Source organism: Carettochelys insculpta, chromosome 7 (assembly GCF_033958435.1).
Source record: "Carettochelys insculpta isolate YL-2023 chromosome 7, ASM3395843v1, whole genome shotgun sequence".
NCBI classification, from domain to species: Eukaryota; Metazoa; Chordata; order Testudines; family Carettochelyidae; genus Carettochelys; species Carettochelys insculpta.
In genome coordinates this window covers 45,274,612-45,295,333 of record NC_134143.1, presented here as the reverse complement: position 1 = coordinate 45,295,333, position 20,722 = coordinate 45,274,612, and the positions used below count along the sequence as shown (strand labels likewise).

At 46.2% G+C, this 20,722-nt stretch overlaps 1 protein-coding gene across 1 annotated transcript in view; it reads right to left on the bottom strand.

The window, feature by feature from the left end:
• The window catches only part of CFAP46 (cilia and flagella associated protein 46), a 167,993-nt gene that overhangs the window by 85,893 nt on the left and 61,378 nt on the right, over window positions 1-20,722 (bottom strand). The window contains exons 20-23 of the mRNA XM_074999578.1: window positions 15,849-16,068; window positions 15,421-15,570; window positions 14,175-14,270; window positions 3,611-3,789 (exon numbers count right to left, since the gene is read on the bottom strand). Coding sequence (XP_074855679.1) covers window positions 3,611-3,789; window positions 14,175-14,270; window positions 15,421-15,570; window positions 15,849-16,068 — 645 coding nt within the window. The remainder of the gene's footprint in view (window positions 1-3,610; window positions 3,790-14,174; window positions 14,271-15,420; window positions 15,571-15,848; window positions 16,069-20,722) is intronic.

The following is a 20,722-nucleotide window of genomic DNA, read 5'->3' as shown; positions in this document are numbered from 1 at the left end:
GAGGTGTTTTGGCATGGTATGTTTAGGTGCCAATTAGTTGCTGGCACTTGGTGTCAAGTGCGACGTCCATGTCAGTGCTGCAGTTGCTGGTGCCGAAAAAGGTCAATGAGGGCTGGTCAATGGGGGCATGTCTTGGTGACGACTCCTTTGGTGGTGCTATAGCAGTGTGTCGGTGCTGCAGCTCGGATTCTGCCCTTTTGTTGGTCTTTGGTGCTACTATTGTGCCGGTGCTGGAAGTGCCCAGTTTGTTGCCAGAACCAACCTGAGCTGACAGCACTGTAGGCAGAGATTTTGCCAGGGAGGCTCTCTTATGAGAGTTTTGGTCCAGTATAGGAGGCTCATTTCCTCAAAGAGGAGGAATTTTGAGCCCTGTCCTGAGATACAGTTTTCTGATGGCCAGAGGAGTCCTCCTCTGATGGCTGGAGGGGCTTTTCCGGTAAAACCATTTTGAGGTGCAGTTCTCTATCATGCCTTGCTCTGTCCTGATGATTGATGCAGTGAGAGCACTTTTGCAGTATATTACTCACCAAGGCATCTGACACAGGAAGAATATCTGTCTGAGATAGGTGTGACATCTTTGCAGGTTTCACATTTGTTGAAAACAGAGGCCCTGGGCATGATAGGGAAGGACTGGTTGGGCAGGAGAACAGTCAGGCCTTTTTTTACCTTTTCTTTCTTTCTTTCTCTTTTCTTTTTTTTTAGGGACAAAGAAGGTGCAAGAGATATGGTACAGACAAGAAAGGGATGAAAAGGTATGGCTTAGACAAGAGAGTGCTGAAATAATAAGGGTTTTGCAGGTGAAAAGGGGGCAACTGCTAAGACTCATCTACTGACAAGGACAGTAGAGAAGGAACTGCATTACCACGTCCCTTGGGCCTTGCACCTGAAGTTTAGAGCAAATACTCTTATGCAATAATGATTACAACCACTAGGTGCCACCAATGTTCTAGTTTACTCTTACACTGGAAAAGAAAAGAAAAGAAAAGAAAAGAAAAAAAAGAAAAACGTTAAGCCCTATTTTACTCAAACACTGCTCTTTATCATGCACAACATGAAAAATGAATAATATAGGAAAAAGCATGAAGAATCCTGAACTAAGGTTATGTATCAAAGATGAAAATATTGTATCCATTCATTGTTTCAGAGAGCTGGTCTTCCATCATTATATTTAAGAGCTCTATATAGCTGAATATCCCCTTTAACTAAAGACTTGAAAAAACGTAAAAAGTCAATTTCCTAGTGAATGGATGCAGATGATAAACAGTATACATTTTGTCTAGTTAAGGTTAGATTTAATTAAATCTTTCTGTCCAAAATTACTTTTTTCCCCGACAGTATACAAACCATATTACTAACTGGGTTAATTTCATCCACATTTGGTCAAACGGCATTTCCCTTTCTCGAAAATAGGATCTTATTGGCAGATCCTCAACTTAGTGTGGAAGGTGCTCTAATCCCAGATACAAAGCCATTTTCAGACTGAACCTCTTTTCTTAGCTCTCTCATTACACCTAGGAACTGCAACACAAATGAAATAGACAATAATTCAAATTTCAATCATGGACCTACTACATGACTGAAGAGAAAAGAGTAAGGGAATATAAACAGCCTATTTTATATTGGCTACCTCCATCTCCGGAACCCATGTTTGAAAAGAGTAGATGCCACTGGGCTACTCTTCCTCTGCCCACCACAGAAGTGGGCAGGGAATGGATGAGAAAGTAGGGGCAGTTTTATCACTACTCTCAAACTTCATCATCCATGCATCAAATCCATTGCGGTCAGAGACACAATCCTGCACCACCAGAAGGATTTAGCACAGATCACCTTCCTCCTAAAATGAAGAGAAAGCAGGATCAAGACTGTGACTGAAAGGGTATGTCTATACTTACAGGGTGTTTGCCATGATCAGTCTTTCAGAGCTCAATTTTGCCACATGTGTGAAGACATGGTAAAATCTCTCTTTCTAGGCTTGGACATCTACCCTGGTACTCCACACTATCACGTGGCAAATGGAGCGGCAGCGTGAGCCTGAAGAGCCCTGATCTACACTAGGCAGAAAGTAGATTCTGATACTTCGATTCTAGCTACACTAATGGTGTAGCTAGAATTGCGTATCTGGGATTGACTTTGTTCCCTCGTGTAGACCAGGCCTTAGAGGGCCCAGTTTAGATAAGAACTTAAGACAGAGATAGGGCTTAGCAAACTACATGTTCCAGATCCAGCCCACCACTCCTGTGGGCATGGGCAGTGGGACTCAGAGCCTCAGCCAGGATTTCTGCCTGCTCTGCCCTGCTCACTGGTCAGAGCAGCTGTCTGCAGGGCCCTGTTTATCTGTGAACAGCTGTGACTCTTGGGGGAACGGGGGAGAGTCTTTGTGTGCTGCCCCCACCCCTAGCAAAATTTTGCAGCTCCCATTGGCCAATTTTTGGCCAATAAGAGCTGCCTGTGTGAAGGAAAAGGCAGCGCTTGAGAATGTTCCTCGCTCTCTTCCCACAAGCTTGCAGCTCTTCACAGACACACATGGCCCCATAAGGGCTGCTCTGAGATGCCTGCTGGGGCACAGAAGGTAGGGAACCTGCTTGGCAGCTGTCCAGGAATCACCCAGGTAAGCATTTGCCAGCCAGAATCTGCCTCTGGCACCCCACCAATACCTTCCTCCACTTCTCTCCCCCTCCATCTCCTGTCTCCCCAACCCTACATAGCCAAAATCCTCTGCGCTCCCTCTCAGACCCTGCACCGTAATCTCTTGCTACAGGATAGCTCCCTCCTGCCTTTGGTCACAACCCGAACTCCTGCATACCCTCCTGTAATCCAGTCCACTGTCTTAGATCAAAATGCAAAACAATGCACCCTGTCCCCTACCCCAGGTGACAACCCCCTCCTTAACCCAAACTCCCTCTCAGATCTAACACCCCATAACACATCCCAATTCCCTACACCAAGCTCCCTTCTACATCCAACCTTGCCCCAGACCCCACACCTCCTCCTTTAATATCATGGAAGAGTGTGGCCCTTGACCACTTTACCAAGTTTTTGGAGTGGCCTCCCCATCAAAAATTATTGTCCATACCTTATTTAAGAACATGTTTAACAAAGTGAATCACATTCTTTAAGCATGTGATTCACTTCATTGGGCCTTTAGGAAGTGTTTATATGCTTTCCTGAACTGAGTCAAGGACTCACAATCTGCTTCCTGTATTACCCTTTATTCAGGCTGCATCATAGGATTACAATCTAGTCCTCAGTGCTCAAACAGTGCTGCTCCTCGTAATCACAGTAGAATGAGTAAAAGAGGGAAGATCCACCTTTTATTCTCCAACATATTTTTTCCTCTTTTTGAGCATTGGGCTGCTAAGCCTAGGGTTGTGAGTTCAATCCTTGAGGAGGCCATTTAGGGATTGGGTCAAATAGATATCAGGGATGGTGCTCGGTCCTGCGAAGAGGGCAGGGGACTGGACTAGATGACCTGTACAGGTCCCTTCCAGTTCTAGGAGATGTGTATCTCCAATTATTAAAAAAAAATTAGAAACGAGTATCTCACAAAAATATGTCTATCTTACGAAATGCTTTATATTTTACATTATAATGGAAAATCCTGTATACTTACATTTCATGTTTCTTCACTTCTGTATGATACAAAACTTCATCTAATTGCAATGCTCCTTGGGAACAAGTCATCACTACTTCATGGTCATGCGATGCATATGCAAAATATGTAAGTCTTGTCAATGTCTGCAACTCCACTAATCGATCTGACCAGCTGCATTCTAAAGTCATTTTTACCAACTGCAAATAGTAGCAAAATAAAAATGTTCTCTTATTCTTTGATTTTGATTGTCATAATCAGACACATTATACAAGGATCAAAACAAAAAGCAGTCAAGGATATTCAATACATTTATGCAAGGATATTCAATATTTTATACAGGCCACTTAATTTTGTAAGGATTCAAAGAAAATAAGACATATAAGTAAAACTGCATAATTCCTTTTCCACTTCATACTGGCCCCATACATAATATGACTTTCTCATAATCAATGCATAAGACAACTCCTGACATTGTGCAGCCATGCAAAATGCCAACATTTTTATGACTGACCTAGAACAACGTTTCTTCAGCTCCTGTCCCCTCACATCACACTGCTACTTACACTACACTGATGACATCCTCATCATTTGGATCCAGAGGAATGAGACCCTGGAAGAATTTCACAGGGATTTCAACAATTTCAACCCCAACCTGAACCACAGTCAACAAAAGAAATCCATTTCCTGGAAAATACAGTACCATCAATGATGGTTACACACACATCACCCTATACTGGAAACCTACTGACCACTATTCTTACCTACATGCCTGTAGTTTCCACCCAGGACACATTACCCGAGCTGCTGTCTATATCTAAACCCTAAAATACAACTAAATCTGCTCCAGTTCCACAGACTAACACTTACAAGATCTTTATCAAGCATTCTTAAAACTTAAATATTCCTCAGGGAAAGGAAGGAAACAGATTGACAGAGCCAGAAGAGTACCTAGAAGTTACCTACTTCAAGACAGGCCCAACCAGGAAAATAACAGAACACCACAGGTCATCACCTACAGGCCCCAGCTTAAACCCCTCCAGTGCATCACCAACAGTATATGACCTATCCTGGAAAATAATCCCTCAGTCTCACAGGCCTTGGCAGACAGGCCAGACCTCACCTACAGAAAGCCTGCTAATCCAAAGCAAATACTTTCCAGCAGCCCCACATACTGCACCGCAAATACACATACCCAGGAACCTATCCCTGCAACAATCCATTTTGTCTACTCTGTTCACATATCTATACAAGCAACACCACCCCAGGACCTAGTCACAACATCAGTGGCTCATACACTTGCACTTCCACTAATGTGACATATACCATCAAGTACCACCAACACCCCTCTCCTATGTATACTGCCCAAACCAGACAGTCTCTGTGCCAAAGAACAAATGGTCACAAATTAGACATAAAAATAAAATAAAATAAAAATAAGTATATATTCTAGAAATCAAATGTAAAAGTATAACAAGGCAAGTGAAGAAAAAATGTGAAAAGCAACCAGCTATGGACACAAAAACCCATAACAAAAATTGTTTTAAGTACAAGAGTTGGTGAGTGATTGGATGATGAAGCTGCTAAAAGAGCACTCAAGGAAGACACGGACATTGCAGAGAAGATATATAAATTCTCTGCATCAGTCTTCATTGGAGAAGATATGGAGGAGAGTCCCATATCACAATTTTTAGATGAGAAATCTGAGGAAGTGTTCCAGAATGAGATGTCAACAGATGAGGTTTTGGAACAAACTGATAATGATAGAGCAGTAAGTCACCAGGACAAAATGATATTCATCCAAGAGTTCTGAACTCTGCTCACACAGGCCGGGCATAGCCTCGCGGCATGACTTGCACTTCTTGAAGCCTGCTGGAGACTCTTTTTTGAATAACTTAACTTAGCTTAACCTTAACGAGGGTACTTAACAGGTACTAAGAGCAACACAACGGTCTGTAGATAAGTATTAACAATCAGGCTGTGTGGTGGCAGAGCTTCCCCCCTGCTCTCTTCTTACTGCTTCTTCTCTCTCTTCCTTTTTTTTTTTTTCTTCAACTAAAACTATATACAGGAGAAGATTTTAAGGAACAGTTCTTAAAAACTAGCAACCAATAAAAACAAGTAAAGGGTTTTATCTTTTCAGACGCTGGAGCCAAAGTGAAATCCATCTGCAGCCGCTGGCGGTTGATTGGAACTGGCGCAAAGCAGATTGTGCATGTGAACAAAAGTGCATGAAGGACCAGCGCGTTTCTATGCATGCACAATCCGACGATATACAGCTTGGAAATCTCTGATCTGCAGTGCCAGGGTGAGCCCGACACCTACTGTGGAGCACCCACGGGGACCACTCAAAGAAGGACAGTTTTCACAGTGGAGAGGGTAAACATAAGGGTCTCCCAAGGTTCTGAACTGGCACCTGTGCTGTTCAACATATTCATAAAATGACCTGGAAAAAGGACTGAACAGTGAGGTGGCAAGGTAATTTTGGGGAGTAAAGGCACTTCGAAGTAGTGCAGACACTTTGAAGTGCACACGGCTACATGGCATGCCGACACTTTGAAGTTTGATACTTTGAAGTTGCCATGGGGGAGAATTAGCCTAATTAGCATGTTCATTGCAGCACTTCATTAGAAATCTCCCATCAGCCTGATTACCATGCCCCCTTCAAAGTTGGGGGCAATTGTAGACATAGCCAAAGAGAACTTGGAGTCCTCGTGGATAGTTCTCTGAATACCTACGCTCAATTTGCAGCAGCAGCTCCCCCAAGAAAACAATAGTGACAGAATGTTAGGAACCACTAGGAAAGAGATAGTAAGATAGAAAAATATAAAGTCACTGTATAAATCTATGGTATTCCCACTTTATAAATACTGTATAAAATTCTTGTTGCCACATCTCAAAATAGATATATTGGTATTGGAAAAGGTACAGAGAAGGGCAACAGGAATGATTAGCACTATGGAACACCTTTCATACAATGAGAGAAAAAAAGAAAAAGACTGGAACTGTTAAGCTTAAAAAAAGAGATAACTAGCAGAGGACATAGGTCTATAAAATCATACATGGTATGGAGAAAGAAAATATTTTATCCCTTTCCATAACACAAGCACAAGGGATCATGCTATGACATGATAATATAATATATAGGCAGCTGACTTAAAATAAACAAAAGACAGTACTTCTTCAAGCAACTGTTCAACTTGTGGAATTCATTGCCAGGGGACCTTGTGAAAGCCAAAAAAATTAGATTAAAAATTAGATAAGTTCATGGAGGATGTCTCCATAAACAGATATTAGACAAAACGGTCACAGACAACCCGATCTTCCAGATGTCCTTTAACTTACAATTGCTAAAAGCTGGGATTAGATGACAGGTGTTGGATCTCAACATTACCCTGTTCTGGTTTGGTGGGGATATCCAAGTGTACAGAAAGGAACTATGCAGGCTTTAAGTCCCTGGTCAGGAGGGAGAGAGAGATGTGGATTTCCACACAAGAGAGGTAATTGTTGAGAGCCAGAAGCCTGAAGTGAGTGCCCTTGGTGGACCATGGAAGGAGATATGACTACAAAATAGAGTGACAGAATTCAACAACAACTTTGACAGCTTGGGGTATAAGTCAGATTCTGCTACTATGACTCACGGTTAGTAAATCAATGATCTACATTTGGAGAATGGCACTAGCTAGCAGGAGTAATGGTGGTAAAATCTGCCCTAAAATAAATGATCAAAACCAAAGTAAATTGTAGATATTGATGCATTACTCCATCCTGAGACACATACAGTAAAAACCTTTTCATGTTCCCTTAAATAGACATAGGTTCTACCTGTACTCTCAAGACCTCAAAAAGTGACTAATGAATGCTTGATGTAGGTGTTGTGTTGGGTTTTTGTACAGCATTTTCACATACAGAGCCTGTTGAGTTGTCATATTTACCACAGAGATGAAGGCCCAGACGTGTGGTCCTATGTTGAGTGCATCTCTACCAGAACCTGACATCTCCCAGTACAATTAATACAGGGGCGGGGAATCTTTTGCAGGTCGGGGGCCACTAACCCACAGAAAAATCAGTAGGGGACCACAATAGTGAGAAGCAACTTTGGCAGGGCCAGGGTGAAGGAAGCCTAAACAAGCAGAAGGGCCTGCAGGGCAATCAGAGGCAGCTGGGTGGAAGACAGCTTAGCCTAATTAAAGCCAGCTGGTCCCAATGAGAGGCCTTTAAAACCCACCACAGTGGGAAGGGTGGGGGGAGAGAGTGAGAGGAGAGCAGAGACAGAACAGGTTTGAGAAGAGCAGAGGAGAACAACAGGAACACCGGAGATCACAGAGAGAAAGCAGAAGCTCCTACAAGATCAAGAAAGAAGGCCCTGGACTGCCATGGCCTGGAGAGGGTACCAGGGGGAATCGTCTGGGGAAGCGGCCCAGGGAGGAGAGTTGCTGTGCCAAGGACCAAGAGAGTCAGCTCCTCCCACTGGCAGCTGCACAGGGTCCCTGGCCTGAAACCCGGCATGAGTGGGTGGGGACTGGGTTCCCCCTAGACCACCCCTCGCCCCATCGAGGGCAACAGGGCCCCTAGGGGGTCCTAGTGGACTGGTCAGAGGACAGAGGCCCAGGAATTGGACTGACTTTGTCACATGTGGTGCCAGGGGCGGGGGATCTAACTGCAACCCCAAAGCCAACTATCTGGGCCCCTTGTAAAGAAGTACCCATGGAGGACGTGATGAAGGCATTCCTGCAGGCCACGGCTGTCCAGCAGGAGGCTACCTGGGTCCAGCAGGAGATGAACCGGCTGCTAGTGAGTCAGGCTGCCCAGGACCGCGCTACCCTGCAGGAGGTCATGGAGCAGGTGAAGGCCCTGGCTCTCCAGATACCAAATCAGGACAAGACCTGGCCGGTACGTGCTAGCTGTTACCTACAGAGGATGACTGGGGATGATGATGTCGAGGCCTACCTGCTGGCCTTTGAGAGAACTGCTGTACGGGATGGCTGGCCCCAGGCTCAGCGGGCCAGTATTTTAGCCCCGTTTTTGAGTGGAGAGGCCCAGAAGGCATATTTTGACATGGCGGAAGAAGCGGCTTCCGACTACCCCCAGCTGAAAGCAGAAATCTTAGCATGGGCAGCTGTTACAGCAGCAGTGAGGGCCCAAAGATTTCATGAGTGGAAGTACCGGGAGGACAAAACCCCCGAACCCAGTTGTTTGACCTAATCCACCTGGCCCAGAAGTGGTTGCGACCAGAGTTCCACAGTGCGGAGAAGGTCGTTGAGGTTGTCATCCTGGACAGATATACCAAAGGGCTGCCGCCTGACCTGCGGGAGTGGGTTGGGCAGAATGACCCTGCTACCTTTGATGAACTGGTGGCCCTCGTGGAGAAACGCTTGATGGCCAGGGAACTGTTTTGACCCCCCACGGGAAGGGTGCGGCGGGGCAAGGAGCCTGGCCTCGTTCACAGGGCCCCTGTTCCTGAAGCCCTAGAATGGGCATAGACAGAGAAGAGGGGGGCAGGGGAATCGCTGGAGGGTATGAGAGAGCTTGGGGTCGAAGATAGGGAAGGCCCAAGAGCCAGACCCAACAGCCCAAAGAAAAGGTGGATGCCCCACGCAGGGTATAGGTGTTACGCCTGTGGGGAGCTGGGGCACATAGCTACACAATGCCCCCATCAGGAGAAGCCCATGCAATGTGACGTGGGGTGCCTGCAAGATCCCTGCGCCCTGATTTACCTTGCTGGTGTTTCAACAGCACCCGCATCAGTACACTCACCCTGTGAAGATGAACGGGATAGAATCAACAGCACTGGTAGACTCTGGGAGCACAGTTACTTTGGTATCGGGGATGTTAGTGGGACAGAACCAACTGACCTGGGCCAAACACACAGGTATCTCTTGTGTTCATGGGGATGTCAATTACTATCCAGCCATCCCGGTAAAGATAGAGATTCAAGGTAGTGTCACAAACGTAACTGCAGGAGTGGTTCCCAAGCTCCCTTATCCTGTGGCCATAGGACGGGACTTCCCTGGGTTCGATAACTTACTACGGTGTGAGGGGGCCGAAGAGCATAGCCCAGCCCCAATCTTTTGTAAATTTTCCCAGGACCTATTCTCGATGCCCAGCAAGGCCTGTAAGACGAGGTGGGAGAGAAGGGCAGCCAAGAGGCTGGGAACCAGGACACTGGGCCACAATCTGAGGCAGGTACTGGCAGGCGGACAAACCCGTCTGACTACTAGGGAAGAAAGCAGGGAAGTAGGTGAGCTAGGGGCGGGGCCTAGCTCATCAGGGAGAGGGACAAGGCGGTCCCCCTCGCCCAGAACACGTGGGTCTCCCTCAGGAAACGTTTGGGCAGGATCAGACCAATGACCCAGCATTCCAGAATGTCTGTAAGGAGGTGGTCGAGGTTAATGGGACCCCTGTGAAGGGAAGGAGCAAAGGTATGGGCCCTTACAATATAATTAAGGGGGACTTGCTGTACAGAGTAGCCCGGATACAGGACCAAGAGGTAGAACAGCTTTTGGTACCTCCAAAGCACCGCAGGGCAGTAATGGAGCTGGCCCACAGCCCCTTGGTTTGGGGGGCATCTGGGGGTGGACAAGACCCTAGACTGCATTCTGCGGAGATTCTTTTGGCCAGGGATGTATATGGAGGTCTGGAAATATTGTACTTCCTGTCCGGAATGCCAGTTCCATGGGCCTCGACCACACCTGCGGGCCCCGTTGGTGCCCCTACCGATCATCAATGTCCCCTTTGAGAGGATTGCCATGGACATAGTTGGGTCACTAGAGAAGCCTGCATGGGGCCACCAGAGCATCCTAGTTGTTGTGGACTATGCCACCAGGTATCTGTAGGCTGTACCCCTGCGCAATACCTTGTCCATAACAATAGCAAAGGAGCTGATCCAGATTTTCTTGAGGGTAGGGATAACCAAGGAAATACTAACTGATCAGGGAACCCCCTTTGAGTGCAAGCTCATGAAAGACTTATGTACCCTGCTCTGGATACGCATCCTGAGGACATCAGTTTATCACCCCAGAATGAAGGCCTTGTTGAGCGATTTAATAGAGCACTGAAAAGTATGATAAGAAAATATATGAGCCGGGACAGTAAGGACTGGGACTTGCGGCTACCATTTCTCATGTTTGCAGTAAGAGAGGTCCCTCAAGTTTCGACCGGGTTTTTCCCATTTGAGCTCTTGTATGGGCGTAACCCCTGGGGAGTCCTGGACCTCACCAATGAGGCATGGGAGAAACAGCCCAGCCCAGGGTGGAACATCATTGACCATGTGCTGCAGATGACAGACTGAATTGCCAGAGTCCTGCAATAGTGCAGGAACACTGACAAGGTGCAGAAAGCCCAGCAAGCCAACTACAACCGGCAACTACAACTACAACTACAACTGGCAAGTGACACCCCAGAAATTCCACATGGGAGACCAGGTGATGGTGTTGGTGCCAACAGCCGAGAGTAAGCCCCTCGCCAGGTGGCAGGGGCTGTATGAGGTGATACAAGTTGTTGCTGAGGTGGATTATAAGGTCCGCCAGCTTCACTGATGGAAGCCAGAGCAGATATATCATATCAACTTGTTAAAACCATGGTGGGACAGGGAAGTACAGCTGACTATTCTGGGAGCACCAGTCGCAGAGGAGGATCCCCAGAAGCAGGTGGGGATATCTCCTGAGTTGACCCCAGACCAACACATGGAAGTAGTTGACATGATAGAGTGAAATCGTGATGTGTTTTCAGCTAAACCCAGAAGAACAACAGAGGTGTACCATTACTTCATCACTGATCCAGGAGTTAAAGTGAATGTCAATCCCTACTGGATACCCGAGGCAAAGAGAGGGGAGATCCAAGCAGAGGTTAAGAAAATGCTGGAGCTGGGTGTCATTGAAGAGTCATACAGCAAATGGTCTAGCCCTATCGTATTGGTACCCAAGTGCGATGGAAGTCTACAGTTTTGCAAGACTTCCAAAGGCTGAATGAGGTGTCAAAGTTTGACGCCTACCCTATGCGACGGGTAGATGAACTGATTGACCAACTGCGAAAGGCCCGATTTCTGTCCACCCTCGATTTGACCAAGGGCTATGGGCAAATTCCTCTGACCCCAGGGGCCAAAGAGAAGACAGCCTTCTCAACTCCAGACAGACTCTTCCAGTACACCGTCTTCCCCTTCGGTCTGCATGGCGTGCCTGCAACGTTCCAAAGACTCATGGACAAACTATTGTGTACATATGCCAAGTATGCAGCTGCTTACTTGGATGATGTCGTTGTTCACACTCCAGATTGGGACACGCACGTTGAGAAAATGGAAGCTGTGCTGGAGACTCTAAGGAGAGCTGGCCTTATGGCGAACCCCGCTAAGTGTATGATTGGGCTAGATGAGGCCAAGTACCTCGGGTATATTGTAGGAAGGGGTGTGGTAAGACCCCAACTGAACAAAGTAGAGGCAATACAAAATTGGCCCCTTCTATCTCGAAAGAAGCAGGTCAGAGCCTTCTTAGGGCTGGTTGGGTACTATCGCCAGTTCATTACCCACTTCACTTCCAGGGCGTACCCATTGACTGACCTGACCAGAGCCTGGGGCCCTGATATTGTAAAATGGACCTCGGCAGCCGAGGAGTCTTTTACAGATCTGAAAATGGCCCTCTGCAGTGACCCCGTCCTCATTGCCCCTGATTTTAAGAAGGAATTTATCCTCCAGACTGATGCCTCAGATTCAGCCTAGGGGCGGTATTGCCACAGATGGTAGGGGAAGAGGAGCATCCCATTCTATATCGTAGCAGAAAGCTCCTGCTTCGTGAGCAAAGATATGCCATCATGGAGACAGAATGCCTCGCAGTGAAATGGGCCATGGAGGCCTTACACTATTACCTCCTGGGGAGGAAGTTCACCCTGGTCACCGATCATGCACCCCTACAATGGATGCACTGCAACAAGGACAAAAACTCGAGGGTCACCAGATGGTTCCTGTCCCTGCAGCCCTTCAACTTCAAGGTGCAACATAGATCCGGAAGCCAAAATGAAAACGCAGATGGCTTGTCCAGGGTGCACTGTTGCCCGACCCAAGTGGCCCAACACCAGGGTGTTGAGCAGCGGGGGGGATGTGTGGCAGGGCCAGGGTGAAGGAAGCCTAAACAAGCAGAAGGGCCTGCAGGGCAATCAGAGGCAGCTGGGTGGAAGACAGCTTAGCCTAATTAAAGCCAGCTGGTCCCAATGACTGGGCCAATGAGAGGCCTTTAAAATCCTCCACAGTGGGAAGGGTGTGGGGAGAGAGTGAGAGGACAGCAGAGAGAGAACAGGTTTGAAAAGAACAGAGGAAAACAACAGGAACACTGGAGATCACAGAGAGAGAGCGGGAGCTCCTACAAGATCAAGAGAGAAGGCCCAGTACTGCTACAGCCTGGAGAAGGTACCAGTGGAAATCGTTTGGGGAAGTGGCCCAGGGAGGAGAGTTGCTGTGCCAAGGACCAAGGGAGTCAGCTCCTCCCACTGGCAGCTGCACAAGGTCCCTGGGCCAGAACCCGGCACAAGTGCAACAGGGCCCTTAGGGGTTCCTAGTGAACTGGTCAGAGGACAGAGGCTCAGAAACTGGACTGACTTTGTCACACAACCCTCCCCCCCACCCAAAAAACAAACAAACAAACAAACAAAAACACACTCCCTTCATTCCCCTTGCATGCCATGGCCAGGGTTAGTAGATTTTGTGCTCCGGTTTAGGGATGGGGCCAAAATGGGTTCAGTGTGGGAGAAGGCTTCCAGGAAGTGGGATTGGAGTATGAAGTCTGGTCAGGAGAGAGAGTGCAGGAGTGGAATGTGGGTAGAAGTCTGTGTGGGAGTGGGGTGCAGAAGAAGGGTAGGGAGTCTGGGCAGGAAGGATTTCAGGAGCAGGGTATGGATCTAAGTGGGAGGGTGGGTGCAGATTGGTCTGGGGGCACAGGGTTTGAGTGATGGGGAAGCATTTTGTTGGCCCAGCTTCTTGCGGATGCACACAAGTCTGAGTCCCCTACTGCTCTTAGGCACAACCCTCACTCCCCACCCCATGACTGGAACTGAAATCAATCAGAGCAACCAGAGTGGTAGGTGAAAAGCCTCCAGGCACCCAGGGTGGGTGGGGGAGGCAACAGAATGCTGAGCTGATTCTTCCCCCCCGCCAGGCAGAATCCATAAGTCAGATCCAGCCCCAGCTTGCCTGACTCCAGCCTGTGAGATTCATGGCTCCACACTCACCACACAGCACACTAGAGGCTGGGGTAGGAGGCAGCCCTGAGTCCTGGGGCCTAGATCCAGATCACGTGTTGTAGGTTCCCCAGCCCTGATCTAATAGAATAGCAGGGGGAATATTGCACTCCCACTATTCTTACAGTACCCATTTAGTGTCTGAATGTAGAAATTTTATTTCCAGAGACATTAATCTACTGTTAGGATCATTACATTAACTTTAAAAAGTTTTAAAAGAAATAATGGTGTAGGTCTCCAACAGAACTAATTTTGTATCCAGCTATGCAATACTCAAATTACTGAAACATACCAGCAACTTCTACAGTATCTAGATCTACAAATTTTCAAAACCAAAATTTAGTAAAATAAAGCTAATTACCTGAGACAAACTGGGAACAGTGAAGTCCAAGAGACCCAAGCCATTACATGAATACATTTCCAAAGCTACAAGAACTTTGGTGATTGGATCAGCATTCTGAGAAGCAAGAAATGTCACATTTATTCCAAATTTCATGAATGTATAAACATTATAAAACAATGTAAATTCCATAAGAAAAAGGATATATTTTACCTGTATTTTGGAATGTCTATATAGAACGCTCATTTGCATGCAAGAGTAATTTAGCTAATACAAAAACTGTTCACTTACACTATAATAGCAAGTGTTTTTCAAAAAAAGCTGGGGCTCTTTAGAAAAATCTCGTGGAGTGTCTACACACAAAATGCATTCTTTTGATACTAAGTCAGAAGAATGCAACACTTTTTCCAGCAGTCTTCTTCCTCTCCCAGATGAGGGAGAGTGCCTTTTTCTTAAAGATTCTTTTAGAAAAAAATGTGTATAGACACCCCATGGGCCCCTTTCTCAAAACCGCAGTCCTTATGGCACCAGATTTTTTGATCCCTGGACCATTCTTCTGAAAAAATGGGGGCTGTGTGAATGCTCACTACCAAAAGAGGGGATTGATTTTTTCAATCCTTTTTTTGTGTGTGTACACACTCTTTCAAAACAAGTTTTTTTGGAAGAGATCTTCTGGAAGAACTTCTTTTGAAGGATCACTGTAGTGTAGATGTAGCTCTACCATTTTTACTGTGTTCCAAAAAATGTAAATGTTGATAGTTTTTACTGATTTCGTTTCATTTTTATCTTCTGTCAAATCAAAACTCCAGAGTTTCAATATGAAAGAGATTAGCAACTAAACAATAAATTACTTGGTCCTGCAGTCAGAGATCCCAGGCTCATATGCTCAATTAACTGGCACCGGTCAGCAGCAGAGCTGGTGCCGGTTAATTAAGCATGACAGTAATCCAAATTCTGGATAATTTGGCTTTTACCATGTAATTCTTTAAATGTATATCTTTAAATGATAGTGAAGTTCTGACATCACCATATGACAGAGTTTCCACTAATTATATCTTGTAGCTAAAAAGAGAAAGTAGAAATTAAATTCACAAGAGTCATTTCTACATGCCATGCAAAAAACTAGTTGTGCTTTGTAATGTGCTAATGGGAACAATCAAATTTTATTTCCTCTGTTGCATTCCAAAGTGTACATAGTCTCATATTCTCCGTAATTAAGTATATTACATGCATTCATTTTTCACATAGGACTTAGCAGAAGCTATACCTCATCATCCATTCCAAGTTTATGGCCAATTTGTTGTTGAAGTAACTGTTTTGCTTTCACCCAGGTTGCAATGATCTGTTGTCGTACAGCAATCGGCACCAGTTCATTAGGTATGTTTCCATTTGTCAAATTCAGGGCAAATTCACAAACCTAAATTCCAAGCAAGAAATAAAACTTAGAACATGAACCTATAGATACTCTATATCCCAGCATCTCTTATGAATACAATGCATTCCTCAGAGGGTATGGTGAGAATATTGCATCTCTCTGAAGCAACCGAGTTAAAAGAAAATGTCCCCAAATCTCCATCTGAACTTTAGAAAAGAACCTTTGTGTATGCTGAATGTGCATACACTAAGGAGAGTTTTCTTGCCTCCCCCTTCAAATATAGTGGTTTGATAGGAAACAGATCAATTAGAACACTGTACCTCTAAGGCTGCTTTAATGTCAGGGAGACCATTTGGATCCACTGGCAAAGGTTGGACAATGTTTGTTTTTTCAAGCCCTCTTATTGAAGCCCTTTTACTTTTGTCTGTTGTTCCAGCTATCTTTTTCTTCTCATCAGTCTTCGAAATTGATTTTGGAATCCAACACAGAATTAGTCCTCGAGCCAAAGCATTACATAACATCACCAAAATAACAGTATTTCTGAAAGAGAAAACAAAATCTGTGTGAGAAATGCATCCTTAGAGCAAAGTAAAGCTGGCACAGAAAGAGGATTAAATTCTCTAAATTCCAAGTTTCCCTGAGAAAACAAACTTATGAAATATTTGCAAAATAACCCTAAAGAAACTCTTACACTTTGGAGAAAAAGTTAAAATACACAAAAATTAAACTCTGATAAATGTAGCCTCCTTGTTTTTCATAATACTCTTTCCTAGGTGTTCTATATATTTTTTCTACATTACCTCCAGGAAAATATTCTATTTATGAAACATGTTGTCTATGTATCAGTTCAAGATTTTTATTATTTCTCTACCCTCACTTGTATTAATAAAAGTATTTGCATGAAAAAAGAGGTATTTCCTCATGGCTTCACTTGCTTCAACTCCTATCACATGAAATCATACTTCTTTATTTGTGACATTGTATTAATTTCCACAACACTCTACTGTTGAGCTGCAGATTTGCAACAGTTACAGCAGATATCCCTTCTGGTAAAACTCAGATCAACATCTGACAGAGGTATCTCATAGTTAACTGTGGTGCCTGCTTTATTATGGTTCACAGATTATTGGCACTGTCAGGGATGGAGTCATTGTCATCAGTGTCACAGTCTTCCAAAGCGCAGTAGTATTAGGACGGCCATATTCCTCATCTAAAATTCAATTTATCCAATAATCAACAGCACCCTCACTTCCTCCACAAGTACTGACAATACTTGTTTATTTGATTTTATTGAAAATCTTCCTTCTGGTTTCCAAGATTCTAAGTGATTAGCTCAAAACTAAGAATGGCAACTACACAAAATGCTAGTTAGTTTTTGTTTTGTTTTTGGCAGAGATTGTACAATAGCATTCATCGTTGACTTAATCACTCCCATTCTAGAGTTTTCCGTTTCAGTGGCAAGACAGGGTTCTTTGAAATACAACTTTTCTTAAAAAAAGAAGCTATTCCTACACTGCATTCCACTAATAAATTTCTGTGAAGCCTGGCAGGGATCTTTATTGATACTAATTATTCAGTATTCTGTGATGACTTCATGGTGGTTATACGTTTACAGCAATCCCTGGATTGCAGCCAGCTACTGTGTGTTTTTCTTTTTACTTTCTTTCATTCCCCTTTTAAATTTCACAAAGCTTTTATTCTAGTAAAAGTAACAGACCACAGTTGCTTGGATTATTAAACATTTAAATGAATAGAATATATTAAATTTGAGAGAGAGAGACATCAAATGAATACATTTCAGGGCATTCTGCTTTGGAAAGACAGTATGTCAAGTAAGGGTATCCTTTTGATTAGGCACAGTAAATGCAGCTACTGCAGGCTCCCCTGCTGCTATTACAAACTGAAAAGACCACATCAGCTTTGCATAGTCACTTGTTGACAAGGTTTAGACTGGGTAAAGTGAATACCACACAATGCTAGACCTGGGGACTTCATTTATAAGCCAATTTATCCACTACACCATCTCAAATATCCATGCACAAATCAAAGCAGCGTTTAGTCCCTATCAAATAAAACATGAAAGAAAGGTTACTCACCGTAGTAACTGTGGTTCTTCAAGATGTGTCCCCGTGGGTGCTCCACATTAGGTGTCGGGCTCGCCCGGCGCCGCAGATCGGATCTTCCAAGCAGTTTCTGCCGGACCGCGCATGCGCCAGTGCGCGCCGCTCCCTTGCGCGCTCCTGGCCACATGCGCGATCCGGTCCCCGCCAGTTCCTTGACCAACCACCTCGGATGCTCCTGCAAAACACTAAACAGAGATCCGAAGCGGGGAGGATGGGCGGGTAGTGGAGCACCCATGGGGACACATCTCGAAGAACTACCGTTACTACGGTGAGTAACCTTTCTTTCTTCTTCGAGTGTCCCCGTGGGTGCTCCACATTAGGTGACTACCCAGCAGTAACCCAAGATAGGAGGTGGGTAATCGGATTATGTGCAGCTTGTCCCCGAGAGGACCGCTGTCGAGAGACGGGTATCCTCTTGGAATACCCTGTGAAGGGCGTAATGTTTGGCGAAGGTGTCATAGGATGACCAGGTCGCCGCTCTGCAAATGTCTTTTAGTGCAACGCCCTTGAAAAAGGCTGTTGATGCCGCCACCACCCTAGTGGAATGAGCCCTGGGCGTGGCCAGTAAAGGAGTCTTTTTGAGTTCGTAGCACATTTTTATGCAGGATACGATGTGCTTCGAGATTCTCTGTGAAGAGAGACCTTCTCCTTTCGATTTGGGAGCGAGAGAGACTAGGAGTCTATCCGTTTTCCGGAGGGACTTGGTCCTGTCTATATAGAAGGCTAGCACCCTCCTCACATCCAGGAGGTGTAGGTGCGCCTCTTTGTTAGAGTTATGAGGCTTTGGATAAAACAAGGGTAAAACAATAGGTTCGTTAATGTGAAACTCAGAAGAAACTTTAGGAACAAAGGCTGGATGCAGCCGTATGGTTACCGCCTCCTTGGAAAAAACAGTGCAGGGTGGCGTTGCCATAACTGCCGCAAGCTCGCTCACCCTGCGAGCTGACGTGATTGCAAGAAGAAAGGTCGTCTTTATCGTAAGGAGGCGGAGGGAAACCGTGGCCAAAGGCTTGAACGGTGGTTCCGTTAGCACATTAAGCACCAGGTCCAAGTTCCATGAAGGTGGAAGCGGTTTCCGAGGGGGGTATAGGTTTACCAACCCTTTGAGGAACCTGGTAACCATGGGATGGGCGAACACCATGTGCCCTTCCTCTTCGTGTCTGAACGCCGAAATGGCGGCAAGGTGGACCTTTAACGAAGATAGTGAGAGTCCTCCTCTCTTGAGGTCCAGTAAATACTCTAATATTACAGGTATAGGCACCGAAAGGGGGGCTAGCTGTTTGGTAGAACACCATGCCGTGAAGCGAGTCCATTTCTGCTTGTAGGTCTTCCTGGTGGAAGTCCTCCTGCTACTTTCTAGGACTTGTTGCACTTCCTCTGTACATGTGCTCTCTAGGGAGCTGAGCCATGGATTAACCACGCTTGTAGTCGCAGGCCTTGGGGGTGCGGATGCACTATGGACCCCTGGTCTTGCGTGAGCAGATCCGGCGCCACCGGAAGGGGCATCGGTGGATGGTCCGACATGCGCAGGAGTAGGGGGAACCATTGCTGTCGATCCCACGTTGGGACTATCAGGATCATTCGGGCTCCTTCCCTCCTGGCTTTCTGCAAGACTTTGTGGATCAGCACTGTGGGAGGAAAAGCGTAAAGCCGGGGGCCCCTCCAGGAGATCGCGAATGCGTCCCCCAGGGACCCCCGTCCCAGTCCTGCCCTGGAGCAGAATCGTGGGCACTTCTTGTTGTGTTGAGTGGCAAACAGGTCTATCTGGGGAAAACCCCATGCGTGAAAAATCAGTCGTAGCAGATCGGGACGGATCTGCCACTCGTGCATGAGTGTGAAACGCCTGCTCAGCTGGTTTGCCTTCACATTGTGAGCGCCTGGTAAGTACGAGGCTTTCAAGATTATATTGTTGGCGATGCACCAGTTCCATAACCGGACTGCTTCCGCACATAAGGCACGGGACCTAGCTTCTCCTTGCCGATTTATATAAAACATGGTGGAGGTATTGTCCGTACTGATCCCGACTACTTTGCCTTGTATATGGTCTCGAAAGTGTCTGCAGGCTTTGAACACTGCTCTGAGCTCCAGTATATTTATGTGCAGCGACTGCTTCGTGGAGGACCACAGCCCTTGAGTCACCTCTTCACCCATGTGTGCTCCCCACCCTGTGAGGGAGGCATCTGTAGTAAGAAAAACCGATATTTGTGGTTGGTGGAAGGGTACCCCTGTTAGCAAGTTCTTGGGGTTTACCCACCATTGCAGGGATTTGCACACCTCTGCTGTGGGCGACACCACCCTGTGAACGGTGTGTGCTGCCGGTTTGTATACACTCGCCAGCCAGTGCTGCATGCTGCGCATGTGTAATCTGGCGTTCTGTACTACGAACATCGCTGCTGCCATGTGGCCCAGCAGCTGTAAGCACGTCAGGACCGGCACCGTAGGGCTGAAGGTGATGACTTGCACAAGGGAGCCGATGGCCCAAAAGCGAGTCTCTGGTAGATACACTCTCGCTGTAATAGAATTTATGCGTGCCCCTATTAACTCTATGTCCTGTGTGGGGTCTATCTTTGATTTTGCCGGATTGATAACCAGGCCGAGTGAAGAGAATGTGCCTGCTGTGATGCGTATCATGCGTAGTACCTCCTCCTTCGAGGCCCCTTTGAGTAGGCAGTCATCCAGATACGGGAATATAAATACCCCCTGTCTGTGCAGGAAGGCTGACACCACTGCCAAGGTCTTGGTGAAGACCCTGGGGGCCGAGGAGAGGCCAAACGGTAGGACCTTGTATTGAAAATGTTCTTTGCCTACCATGAACCGGAGGAATCGTCTGTGAGCCGGATGGATAGTTATGTGAAAATACGCGTCTTGTAAGTCGAGGGCTGCGAACCAATCTCCATCGTCTAGTGCCATAAGGATGGAGGCGATTGTGATCATCCGAAAGCGTTGCTTGCGCAGGTACTGGTTGAGGCCTCGAAGATCTAAGATGGGCCTCCAGCCTCCTGTCTTCTTCTCCGTGAGGAAGTACCTCGAGTAGAACCCTTTCCCTTGCAGTTGCTCCGGCACTCTTTCCA